Source organism: Pan paniscus, chromosome 7 (genome assembly GCF_029289425.2).
Source record: "Pan paniscus chromosome 7, NHGRI_mPanPan1-v2.0_pri, whole genome shotgun sequence".
Classification (NCBI taxonomy): Eukaryota; Metazoa; Chordata; class Mammalia; order Primates; family Hominidae; genus Pan; species Pan paniscus.
In genome coordinates, this window is record NC_073256.2 from 31,518,781 (window position 1) to 31,532,622 (window position 13,842).

Sequence of the window (13,842 nt, forward strand, 5' to 3'; positions counted from 1 at the left end):
GGAGAATGGCGTGAACCCGGGAGGTGGACCTTGCAGTGAGCCGAGATCACGCCACTGCACTCCAGCCTGGGCGACAGAGAGAGACTCCATCTCAAAAGAAAAAGAAAAAAAAAAAAAAGTCCCATGAAGTTGGATAATTTCCAGTCTCTGTCATCTGAAAATCAGCAGTGAATGAAAAGGAGGCTTTAAGATGATCGGGATCCTAGATGCTCTTCCCTTTGCAGTAACAGAAGCTAATCCAATCAGTTCAGTATAGCAAATAATAAATTTATTAGGTGCCTACAAGTACAAAATACTGAAAGCCGCTGCAGGGGATTATAAAGATGTGTAGGAGACGAGCCCTGCCCTCAAAGAGCTTACAATCTAGGCAATTAGTCACACAAATAAGTTGTGATGGCGCTCTAAGTGACCTCAGCAGAGTTCTTGAAAATGTTCATATCCTTCAAATTCTTCTCTTGTCAAATTCAACAGTGGGAAAGAGACCTTTTGTGGCATTCATCGGTGACCCTGACTCTGCTTGCGAGCATCTTTCTGCTGTTGCACGTTGTCGTCACCCTCTCAGCGTCGTTTCCTAACTGGACCTTTGTTGGAGAGAATCTCCGTGCTTCCTGAACCTTCACCAGGGTTTCCTGTTTGGGAGTGGGTGGCTCAGTTGCAGTTTGGCCTTGGAATGATTTGCAGTCTGATTTTTCCTTCAGCAAATCGCTCTTTTGATTGTAGTTGATGCTAAAATGCTATGCTTTGCAATCTGTGCTTTTAAGGGTGGGAGTGAGATGCAATATTAAGGAAGGCAGCCCAGACTTTTCCCTTACTTTAAACATTTAATAATAGTGCACTTATTGATTATATTCTGTACAGATATAGAGCAAGTTATAAACCTCTTCCTTTTATTTATTTTCTTCACTTAGACTGTATTCACGTAAAGTGTATTTACAATAAGAAGAAAAAAGCCTTGAGGTACAAAACCCAAAAGAATATCTGAGGTATAAATACAAGTATATCTTAAATAATAATCTTTATCATGCTTTATCTATGTTTGAAAGCACAGTGGACATGTTTCTTAATAGAATGGTATATACAACATACAATCTTACAAATCTGGAAGCCATCAAAATTGAATATCCATGTATATCTTCATGAGGAACACTGATATCCAAAATACTCAAATTTTAAAACTCTAATCTGATGCCCTGCCCCAAAATTCTTCAAAGAACCTTTGAAATAACACTGAAAATGGTAACTAAATTACAACAAAATAAAAATCCTTCTTACAGCTCTCATTCATACATTATTCACTTTTGATCCATACAAAATAAATTTAATACTGTCTTTTGAGTCAATCCTTACCATTACAGTAAAACCTGAATAAAGACCACCCTTCTAAAGGTTCTAAAAAACTTCACTGGTTTGGGTTGGTTTTCTTCTTGTTGCGTTTTACTATGATTACTATTTTTCATTACCACTTAAATATATTTCGAGGGCATTCTAAAGGAAAAAAAAAAAAAAGAAATGTAGGAAAAATAAAATAAGACAAAAAGTCATAAAACCAGAAAACCTATTTGCTGATAAGAACAAGCCCAATGAATAAACACATGTGGCTTTCAGGAATGCCGTTAACAACCAAAGGCGGGGAAAAAGCCTTTTGTAGGTGAGTTAAATTTACAGGGATTTCCTTGGGACACACATAGTTTCCTGTATTCCCAAACACAGTGTCTTAAGGCATTTCTGTTACAAACACAAAAATGCAAAGAATTCTAACAGGGAAAAAGTGTTGATGCTTGATTTAAGAGTAAGTGTTATCGTGTTCAGTTTTTATATCTCGACTTAAACAAAAAACAAAACAAAACAAAACCCTGTGGATCAGAGCCAGTAAGGCTGGAGGGAGCAGTTCATCCCTGAACTAATCCATACTGGTTAAAACTACATCACTATTTGCAATCGGGTCTAAAAATAAACTGCATTTGGAATGGGTGTAAGAGCCAACCTATTACAATCAAAGTACAGAAGAGGTTCGTGGAAAAGGAATATGCTTAATAACTTCAAAAAAAAAAACCCATAAATGGACAAGGGTGTTGGGCCCCCTTTCTGGGTGGATTCAGGGGTAGTCAGATATTCCAGGTTAAACTGAACCTGACGCATCAATCTCCTTCTTGGAGGTGTCTCAGTGTGCCAGACACTGAATCCACCTTAGACATCTATTGCCATTCAGCCAGCAACAAACACACATTCACACTCCTCTGTGCAAACCTTTCTTTGCTCATCTTGGTGAGAAAACACGTCAAAGAGTACCAACTATTCCAGTGGATACACCAGTCCCTCAACACGCTGCAAATAAAGCGACACAGGTACGCATACACTGATATCACAAGAGAATGAAGTATCTTCATTATCTTCCATAATGTATTTAAAGAGTTTTGCTTCTCAGAAGCAATTTGAATAAGAATACACATTTTTTTTTTTTTTTTTGCACAGTCTTACATATTCCAGTCAAGGTCTATGAATACAGACCCTCAACAAACAGGAAGCAGCTTTAAAAATGTATCAAATTGCTATAGTCAATTCCTACACTCCAGCTTGTAGTTTTCTTTGTTTCAGGATTAGACACAGAACCCATTCTTCAAGGACTGGCAAAAGTTCTAGAAACAAACACCATGGTGGTGGAAGCGGTTGCTTTGCTTCAGTGATCACCTAGATTTGGTGTCTTTGGTTTCAGTGTTCTGGTTACTGAAGGAATCCCGGATCTTTACAACTTCAGCTGCACACAAATGTCCAAAAGATTTTGTGTACCATTCTGGCATGTGGCCCCTATCAGAGAAAAGAAAGAAAACCTGATGAATTATTGAAGTTAGAAAGCATGGAAATAAAATGAGAAACATCTGTTTGCTAGTTCAAATGCATAAAATCTATCATTTCCCATGCCTTTGAATTCATGGCCGAGCTACCATATTTGCTTTGCTTTAGAACCACATTTTCTAAGGGATCCAAATTAGGAAGCGGTCGCTGAAAGACCAACAAACATGAAATGCTACTTTCTAAACACCACTCTTCATGAAGTCACCAAGAAAAAATGATGTGTTCGTTTAAGGCATTCTTTGCATTAGACAAAAAGTCAGAATTTCCTTCATGACCCTCACCATATAAAAAAATCAGAATCAGAACATACCTTAAGTCAACTCTGCACATGTAGGTGAGTTTGGATTTTCCTGGCCCACAGGGTTCAATCAAATACCTGGACAAGAGCACATTAACCCTCACACCCACCACAGGTGCCCGATCGTGATCCACGGAGGTTAGTAAAAGGGCACAGGCTCCTTTGGGTAAATTAGTCCTCCAGGTTCTGTAGAGACAAAACCAGAGGCAGAAATGATGGAATTTCATAGAAGCCAAGTTTAAAATCGTGCTTCACTCTTCACTATTTGCAGTGTGGTGACGGGTCAGGCTCAGTGGCCATGCTGTGTGACTCAGGCCTAGGTAAATGGCATCCTCTAAACTACTTGCTATGGTGTACATGTGTTCCCCAAAAAGCATGTGATGGAAAGTGAATGCCCAATACAACAGTATTGGGAGGTGGGGCCTAATGGGAGCTGGATTAATGCCAATTATAAAAGAGCTTAAGGCTGGGTTCCGTGGCTCACGCCTGTAATCCCAACACTTTGGGAAGCTGGGGAGGGAGGAATGCTTGAGCTCAGGTGTTCAAGACCAGCCTGGACAACATAGTGAGACCTCATCTCTACTAAAAATAAAAAATATTAGCCGGGCATGGTGGTGTGCTCCTGTAGTCTCAGCTACTCCGGGGGCTGAGATGGTAGGATTGCTTAAGCTGTAATCATGCCACTGTACTCAAACTTGGGCAACAAAGTGATACCCCCCTATCTCAAAATAAATAAATATATAAATAAAAATGTCTTGAGGCTGCACGTTTGCTCTTTTGCTCTCCCTTGCCCTCTCTTTGCCCTTCCACTATGGGATAACACAGTAAAAAGACCCTCATTAGGCTGGGCATGGTGGCCCATGCCTGTAATCCCGGCGCTTTGGGAGGTTGAGGTAGGAGGATCGCTTGAGCCCAGGAGTTTTGAGACCAGCCTGGACAATATGGTGAAACCATGTCTCTACCAGAAACAATAAAAAAAATTAGCCAGGTGTGATGACACATGCCTGTACTCCCAATTACTTGGGAGGCTGAGGGGGGAGGATTGCTTGAGCCTGGGAGGTGAAGGCTTCAGCAGCCATGAGTGTGCCACTGCACCCTAGCCTTGGTGACAGAATGAAACCATGTCCCCAAATCAATCAAACAACCAACCAACTAACCAGATCCAACTCCTTGATCTTGGACTTCCCAGCCTTTAGAACCATGAGCCAAATAAATATCTGTTCATTATAATTGCCCGGTCTGTGATATTCTGTAAGAGCAGCATTACACGCATGAAGACACTGTACAAGGACTGCTGAATGAGGAACTCTGTACAGAGCCGTGTTACAGAGGGTTTATGTGCTCAAACAGTCTCCTCTTTGAAAAAAGAGCCCATTTGAAGTGTAGCTTAAAACCATTTTTCTATTTCACAAATGTCTTGGAACACAGACACCTAAAGGAGCGCTGGCTGTTTGAAAAGGTCTGGACTTCCAACGTGACATTTCCACAAAGATTTTTGGAATTCTTTCAGTAATATCTCCAGAGAATTTATGAATTACACATACATCAGCCTTAACCACATCTCCCTTGGGACTCAAATGTTATTTCCTGGCTTATTCATTCACTAGCTGTTTCTGACAAGAAAATCTATCCTAAAAGGGGCAAAAATCTGCTACCAATGAGCATATTCATTGGAAGGCGCCTCTCTTTCTGAGCTCAGTTACCAAAGAGTTCAGACCATTCTCAGCGAGGAACACACTGCTAGAATAAATGTAGATCTGTTTTCCATATTTGAAGGTGTTCACTACTTTTCTGGAAGCATATGTTTTGTTTTTTTTATTTAGAAACAAGGTCTTGCTCTGTTGCCCAGGCTGCGGTACAGTGGCATGCTCACAGCTCACTGCGGCCTCAAACTCCTGGCTCAAGGGATCCTCCTGCCTCGGCCTCCCGAGTAGCTAGGACTACAGGCATGCACCGCAACATCTAGCTAATTTTTAAAATTTTTTTGTAGAGATAGGGTCTTGCTATATTACCCAGGCTGGTCTTGAACTGCTGGCCTCAAGTGATCCTCCCACCTTGGCCTCCCAAAGTGCTGGGATTACAGGTGTGAGCCACCATATGCCCGGCCTCTACTTTAAATAATGATACCATCTTGTAAGATCAGTGACATATAGGCTTGGTTCATATATGGAGTCATCCTTGTCACAAAAAAACAACAGGGAAGCGCTCACCTTAAAACAACGTAGTCTCGAGCAGGATGAGGTGCCATACTGTTTTGGACATACTGGTAAATTTCAGTTTGGCTGTCCAGAATTTCGATCACTTTTGAATCCAACAGGTCTACATCCCAGAGGTGCTGTTCTTTAAGTAGGCGCTTTAAGATTTCCTCTGGCACAGCAGGGACTTCAATGATTGACCTCCAAAGCCTCAGAGGGGGTCCTTCGCTCACCTGGAAAGAGGATGTATTTTTCAGTGCCAAGGCAATCCATACACACCTAGTTTTTGAAGTCGAATTGTTAGTTAGACTAACAATTTTAGTTACATATAATCAACGTTAATTGATTAAATGATATAAATAATACTATATAATCAGTATATAAAGAAATATTGGGAGCTAATAAATCTAGGACTTAAATAGGCTGCTGTCCCCAAGCATATTTAAGAGCAAGCCAGAAAGTGAAAAAAAGCTGTTGTCAACTCGAGTCAAAATGATGACATTTGAGCCGGGTGCAGTGGCTCATTCCTGTAATCCCAGCACTTTGGGAAGCCGAGGCGGGTGGATCATCTGAGGTCAGGAGTTCAAGACCAGCCTGGCCAACATGGTGAAACCCTGTCTCTACTAAAAATATGAAAATTAGCCAGGCGTGGTGGCAGGCACCTGTAAGTCCAGCTACTCGGGAGGCTGAGGAAGGAGAATCACTTGAACCTAGGAGGCACTTTGCAGTGAGCCGAGATCACACCACTGCACTCCAGCCTGGGTGATGAGAATGAAACTCCATCTCAAAAGAAAAAAATGATGACATTTGTTTTCTTTTTCTGGGACCTATATCAGAGTGCATGCAATAAAGAAATATCAGTCACTGGCCGGGCATGGTGGCTCACACCTATAATCCCAGCACTTTGGGAGGCCAAGGTGGGCAGTCACAAGGTCAGGAGTTCGAGACCAGCCTGGCCAATATGGTGAAACCCTGTCTCTACTAAAAATACAAAAATTAGCCTGGCGTGGTGGTGGGCACCTGTAGTGCCAGCTACTCGGGAGGCTGAGGCAAGAGAATCACTTGAAACCGGGAGGCAGAGGTTGCAGTGAGCCGAGATCATGCCACTGCACTCCAGCCTGGGTGACAGAGCAAGACTCCATCTCAAAAAATATAAATAAATAAAAACAAAAACATCAGACATTTGCACTCATTTCCAAAGCCGGCAAGGCCACCCAGCCTACTCCCATTGTTTATTTATTTTCAAGATGGTAGAGGCGGCATCAACATATACCTCCGATGGACCTATCCTGCTGAGCCTTACAAGATGCCTCTGCCCTCAAGAGGTTTACCAGTCCTAACTGGAGTTAATTTCCCCCCCCTAAGGGCTCCCTGCTCATTAAAGGGCCAAGAGAACAGTAACTAAGAACAGAGAAGAGTGCAAAGGGATTCTGACCAAATTATGGAAAAATCGAAGCGTGTCATAGGATGTTCCGCAGCTCAATGCCATTAGCAAAACATTCTAGGGAAGTCTAGTGTGATTCTGTAGAGCCAAAGGAGTTCATTAGAAATAGTTGAAATCCTCTCCCAAGTGTTACACAGGATGAAAATTACTGTTGCTTTGCCCGGTTTCCACTCTCACCACGGGGATCTTACTCACCCCAGTGCCCAGCTCTACAAGGGAGGGTGTGGGCTACAGATCCCCAGACAGATTAGTTGGCAAAAGCGTGTTATCTCTGATGGACCCAAGCTTCGACTCCTGGACTCAACCAGCCGACAACAGGGTGAAGCCTTACCTTCTTATAGGACAGCTCAGCCTGCTCTGAAGTGGAGTAGCTGACCCAGCCTTTAAACTTCTCTTTGACTTCTTTAAACAGGCCATCCACACAGTCCTGGAGGAAGTGTTGGTAGTCAGCTGAGTCATCATTACCCAGGTGCCCGAGTGCTTCCAGAGTGAGGGGCTTGAGCTCTTGTTCGGTATAGGAATTACGACATCGGCTCATTTCCTCGGGAACCTGTGCGGAACATGACAGACAGAAAGGAGGTGAGTCCACCTGTACTCAATCTCAATGCCCATCAGTGGAAAAGACTGGGTAGGAACAATGGCCTGGTCCTTAAAGCAGTGCGGGCATCTTCCCGCCGGAGGTGGGCTATCATGCTGACTGCACGTGGTATCACGAGGATATGAACAGATCACCTCCATAAATGTACCTGAAATCTTATTTCCATGTAAGGTCTTTGGAAAGTTAGAGTAGGGGGAGTGAATTACATTGGTCAAAGCAGGTTTCTCAGATACGGAAGTGGATACAGAAGTTTAATTCCAGATAATTTGTTGCTTTTTCTTCCTTCCTTTCTTTCTTTTTTTTTTTTTTGAGAGAGAGTTTCATTCTGTTACCTAGTGGAGTGCAGTGGCAAAATATTGGCTCATTGCAACCTCCACCTCCCTGGGCTCAGGTGATCCTCCCACCTCAGCCTCCCAAGTAGTTGAGACTACAGGTGTGCACCACCACACCCGGCTAATTTTTAAATTTTTTTTTGTAGAGATGAGGTCTCACCATGTTGCCCAGGTTGGTCTTGAACTCCGGAGCTCAAGTGATCCACCCACCTCAGTCTCCCAAAGTGTTAGAATTACAGGCGTGAGCCACTGCGCCCGGCTGCTTTTCCAAGTAAAGGGACAATTTCATTAAACATGATTAACTCTAGCTGATCCATTGTAATATATGTAAATAAGACATTCTCAGGCTATTTATACCATCTCTAGCTGTGGAAAAGGTCTTCAGGTAAGACATGAACAAGGATCAAGCCTAAGATTTTGTACCTATTCACATTATCCTTAATAAAGGAGCCAAACTTCTCAATTCCTTACCTGGAAAAGCTTCTTGCACTCGGCGATCATATGGGCCAGCCCTTGAGTGGCAGCTAGGTTTTCATTCAAATCTTTCTGATCTGGTTTGCCCAAACTTTGTTTTCTTTGCATTACCCTAGGTAGAAGAAATACAGGAGGGGAACAATTCAAATATTTATATATTTTTCTTCAAGGTATTATTCAAGGAAACCCAAAGAAGAGAGAAAAAAAAAATTTCACTGTAATCTGTTTATTGTTAAGTGGATTAAGAGTGTTTTTACTTTAGTCACCAGAGTATCTCAGAGTTTTGTCAACAACACACAAAAAACATTAAAGAGATATGCTTTTGATGAAATCCAGGTGATTCAAACCATTTAATTAAATAGGTTCCTACTGGGAACAGGGCAGCTTGTAGGGGCTGTGTTTGCATGGTGGGGGAGCAACTTCTGAAGAGTGTGGGAAAGGAGTCCCAGGGAGTTGGAGTAAAGGGTGTCATCATCTTTATCTGCCTGAATACACAGGCCCCCTCCCACAGGTGAGGGCTAAGTCCATTGTTTCCTTGACCTTTTGTCTTCATCTTATTTGATCTCTCTCCTCTACTCATCTCTAGCTCTGTATCCCATTGCAGTTGGAATGCCCCAGTCAACTTTAAGAACTATTTAAATGTGGCCGGGCGCAGTGGCTCACGCCTGTAATCCCAGCACTTTGGGAGGCTAAGCCGGGCGGATCATAAGGTCAGGAACTCGAGACCAGCCTGGCCAACATGGTGAAACCCCGTCTCTACTAAAAATATAAAAATTAACCAGGCGTGGTGGCAGGCACCTATAGTCCCAGCTACTCGGGAGGCTGAGGCAGGAGAATGGCTTGAACCTGGAAGGCAGAGGTTGCAGTGAGCTGAGATCGTGCCATTGCCCTCCAGCCTGGGCAACAGAGCAACACTCCGTCTCAAAAGGAACTATTTAAACATACATTTAAACATTATACGACTTTCAGAAGCAACCTAACTTGCACTAGCATAACCAGGCCCCAGGCCTCTAGCTAAGAAATACTTTTCAAGTTCCTTTAGAGCTGAGGAAAAGGATCAGTTCGATGGATTTTGTCTGTGGGGGTTAAGTCCAGTGAGACTATTTTCTCATGCACGCCAACAGACCAGTCTCAGGTATGTCTTTATTAGCGGTGTGAGAATGGACTAATACAGCGGTCTAACCTTCTTGCTTGTTTCAGGAAAGAGTCCCAGAAAACCACAGCTACAGAGAGTCCTAGGAAGAATGTAGGCTGCCCCCTGTGTGCATGCACCTCCCATGCAGACCGTACCTGGGAGAGGAATTCTCTCTCTTCAGGGTGTTAAGATGGAAGAGGGAAGGCGCTAAGCACACGGCCAGGTTGGTTGGGGTCATCTGGTTTTCTTTTACGGCTGCTGTGACATCGCTCAGGAAATAAAGCAGGGTCTGCAGAACCTCCCGGTTCTCGTCAGGCAGCAGCATGATGGCAGCCTTGATGGCCTGCAGGCGCTGGTCCTTGGGCACATCTGCACGACACCAGCACTTTCCCCATCAGCTTGGTGAATTTGCATGGACATTGCAAGGAAATGTCCCAGAGCAAATATCAGCATCAAATACCTCAGCCCAGTACTGAACAAGCACTTGTAGAAAGTGCACTAGAGGTTAATACGGTAAAAGTTATGAATTGCCACCGGCGTCACTATCCTCAAGTATTTCCTGCCTCATGAAGGAGTGAAAAAAATTTTAAACACCCACAATACCCAAGCACTCTTAAATCCACCTCAGATTTCGGCTCTAGAGGATGCCTGCTCTTTTAGTTTACAGAATAGTTTTTTCTTTCCTAAGCATGAAAAAAAAAAATCCCTAATTTATCAATCTCAATTACTGAAAACACTATACACTTTTGTTTAGTGTTGATGAAAAATCTTATCTGAGATATGTACAAGAACGTAAGAACAGAGATCTCTCAGCCTTGAGTACAAAATGTTCAGTATCTCTGGAGATTTGCATGAGTTTAACTGATTTGTTCCTTCTTGAAGTGGGAAAAGCTGCTAAAATATTCAGTTCTGAATTGAACTGAACTGAAAATATTCAGTTCAGTTCAATTAATAAATAAAATACACTGAATTAGTAATTTCTTAAGTTTTAGAAAGCATGCTCGAGAGGCTGTTATAAAAATGCATATGAATATGCAAATATATAAAAATGCAAATAAACCCATAAACAATCTACAGGTAGAAAATGCTGATCCCGATCTTCAGGTCTCCTTGAATACACAACTCTTTAAAAGAGCATGTGGTGGAAAAATCAAGTCACTCAAATGTAGCTCCATGGGACAAACTGATTAAACAGCTCCATGGTTACAACACATAACAAATACCTCGGCGAGGAAAATGTGACCTGTGTTTTTATAAAATATGAAAGGATGAAACAACCAATGAAATAATCCAGACCACCTCCATTTCTCATAAAATAAAGTCCATTATGCCAGTCCTAGAGACAATTTGAGCGCTAAGAGAGGCTGCTTTTAAATTACGTTGCTGTAATACCACACTGAGCCAAGAAAAACACAAGGCTGTAAAAGCCATAATCCTGATCTTGATCATTAATTTCGACAACTGTTTTCTTTAAGCTTTACATAAAAGTAAGAAGGGCATGGGTATTGTTCTCCCAAGTATTTCTGGCAGAGACTGAGATGAATAACAGAAAAAGATTATTTATTCATTTTACAGCAAGATAAAACACACAGACACCTGTGAAATTTTAAATCCAATGGCCCTCCAAGAGGGGTGTGAAGCAACTGAAATTTCTGTAGACAAGGTGGAGACAGAAAGATATCTTTGTACCTGATCTTTATCTGACCAGCTCAGATAACACTGTTCTAGAAACTAATGAAAGTCTAACTTTTCATTTTACACGTAAAAACGTACAATTGCATCAGTCATTAGAGACTGGGAAATTTATTTTCACATCATTCAATAATTATACAGAAACCTGTTCCACAAACAAGGCGGCAAGGAAGAAGGTGATGACATGGGTTTCCAAGAGGTCACCATGCAGACTCTCTTGTCAAAAGAACGCTATCAAGGCCAGGCGTGGTGGCTCACACCTGTAATCCTAGCACTCTGGGAGGCCGAGGTGGGAGGATCACTTGAGGTCAGGAGTTCGAGACCGTCCTGGCCAGTATGGTGAAACCCTATCTCTGCTACAAATACAAAAATTAGCCGGACGTGGTGGCGCCCTCCTGTAGTCCCAGCCACTTGGGAGGCTGAGGTGGGAGAATTGCTTGAACCTGAGAGGCAGAGGTTGCAGTGAGCCGAGGTCACGCCACTGCACTCCAGCCTGGGTGACAGAGCGAGACTCCATCTCAAAAAAAAAAGAATGCTATCAAGGAAGCTACAAGCTTCAGTTGGTCCCATTTTTCCCCAATGCCAACAGTCTTAAGATCAAAGGACACTCACACTGGTAGATCTGTAGAAAGGTTTCCGAGAGTTTGTTCGTCATTAGTGGCTCAGGAAGATCTCGAAAATACTGCTTCAGCATGTCTGCCACGTCATAAGCAGACTGTCCTTCGTAGTTGACACAGTCTATGGCACCTTCATTCATCTGGCGCAGAGCCTGAATCCGGGACTTGACCCCCGATTTTCTGAAGAGCCCAACCTGTCGGAAGAACAACACTAAGTGTGGGGTACATTCACACAGACACAGTGTTTACACCACACAACTAGAAGAAGCTGCATGTAATCCGAGCTCCCCTGAGTACGTGGACCCGCAGGCAGCGCTCTCACCTGATCCAAACAATGATTCCGGAGGTATCGCATGGCCTGCTGGATGCTCTGAGGCAACGGTTGTCCTGTGCGCTGCACGTTGACCGTCAGTGGGACCCCAAACACACTCCGGTCCTTGTAGTCTGGAACCTTGATCCTCTTCATGAACTTGGGCACGGCCCTGTTAAAGAACACAGAGATGGTGGTGTTGGGGGAGACATGTTCACTTGTCCAATTCTGCAGGTAAACCCTGTGGGCTCCAGATCTGTGCTAATATGGTGGCTACTTAAATTTAAATTAAACAAAATGACAAATTCAGTTCCCCAGTGGTACTGGCCACACTTCAGGTGCTCCTTCATCTTTTGTGCTCAGTACCTACTTTATTGGCCTGTGCAGATAAAGAACATTCCTATCATCCAGACAGTTCTCCTGGACAGTGCTGTTCTAGATCTTCTAAGAGTGGGGGTTGTCAGGTCCATTTCCTCAGTTAGGAGCGTCCTTCCACCTTGAACCTGGAGAATTGGGGTCTACAGTCTTAAGGAAGCTGATGGATTTCCTTACAGAATGGTGGTATAGGAAGGAACAAGCAGAAAACAACATGTAATACCCTAATTAGGTGCATCTGATAGAGTGTGAAAAACAAGGTCCCTTTTGTCTTGAAAAAAGGGTAAGAATCACTTCTGAGTTCTTGATGAGATCGAAAGCACTTAGGGTCAAAAGGCGCAGATAATACAAGATGGGAAAACAGCAATGAGAGCCTAACACAATGGGAGCCAACTCCAGAGCTCAACAGTGAATGACCTGAAGTCAAAATAAAGTCTGCTGCTGATGACCCGGAGAACATTACATCTTTAGGTTTCTAAAGGAAGATGGAAAAGGAACAAGGGGGGTTTTGTGAGCTGACCCCAGGCTCCCTGGTGTCCTGAAACCAGGTCCACCCCAGCACTATATGCAACAGCAGGAAACCCATGTCATGCATTTCAGGCTGTCAAGCAGAAATTCCAGCTCTCCAAATGACCTCTCTGAACAGGACCCGAAAGGGCAAGGCCAAACAGGAAAAGAACCTTGTGTAGGATTCCTCCCTGCTCCACAGATCCTACCATGTGAGGCTTTTACAGTTGGTTTTGAGTCACTGGAAACACTGACCAGAACTCAAGAAGTATTATGGACTTTCAGATTCTTGAGGGTTTGGTGGGATGGGGGTGGGCCACTCCGAAATGAGAATCTAAAATATGCAGTTTTAAATAGCCAGCAGGGAAAATATTACTCTAAGCACAGAGGAACTCCAGAGAAGACAGACTGCTTTGCCTTTTGAATGCTCACCAGCAGCCATGGCATGTTACTGTTTATAGCTCCAGGAAAGGTAAAACGAAAGAGCAGAGTTAAGTTTGTATTTCCATACAGTTAAGTGTATGGTATCATGGCTATAAGTGCGCATAATACTCGCTTTGTCGGGGGAGAAAAGCCCGACGGCGGAATGTGAAAAGAACACATTACGATCCCCACCGAGAATCTGAAGCATGTGAGGATAAACCGGTCAATACTTATTTCTGTCATTCAGAACAAACAACTTCTGTATTTAGCAAGGCTCACATAATAACAGCCTTTGAACGGGAGGTGCTTTGATGCTGAAGTTAAATCTGCTATGAGTCCTAAGGAGAGGAGGAGCTGGAGACAAAAAGAACAGTTTCCTTGCTTTGCCGACTTTCTCAAGCAACTTGGGTTTGCTACAGTGTGCTACTAATGAAATGGGCGGCTTCTCCATTTTTATCAAATACGGTAGTTGTGCGACTGGATAATAAACACTCAGATTACTGAAAAGACTTAAGGATTCCCAGATGACACTGAAAAATGCACTGAGATGTCAATCTAGAAACATTTCTCTGCTTGGCACTGATAGCAG

The 13,842-nt window shown here is 43.1% G+C and overlaps 1 protein-coding gene across 7 annotated transcripts in view; it reads right to left on the bottom strand.

Annotated features, from left to right (window-relative positions):
• Positions 1-246: 246 nt before the first annotated feature.
• DLC1 (DLC1 Rho GTPase activating protein) overlaps positions 247-13,842 on the bottom strand; it is a 527,425-nt gene continuing 513,829 nt past the window's right edge. For all 7 annotated transcript variants that reach the window (XM_034965673.3, XM_034965672.3, XM_063606660.1 and 4 more), the window contains 8 exons: positions 11,961-12,120; positions 11,634-11,832; positions 9,485-9,698; positions 8,192-8,306; positions 7,122-7,340; positions 5,362-5,579; positions 3,164-3,337; positions 247-2,805 (listed from right to left, as the gene is read on the bottom strand). In XM_034965673.3, the coding sequence (XP_034821564.1) occupies positions 2,685-2,805; positions 3,164-3,337; positions 5,362-5,579; positions 7,122-7,340; positions 8,192-8,306; positions 9,485-9,698; positions 11,634-11,832; positions 11,961-12,120 (1,420 nt within the window). In that variant the 3' untranslated portion in view covers positions 247-2,684. The remainder of the gene's footprint in view (positions 2,806-3,163; positions 3,338-5,361; positions 5,580-7,121; positions 7,341-8,191; positions 8,307-9,484; positions 9,699-11,633; positions 11,833-11,960; positions 12,121-13,842) is intronic.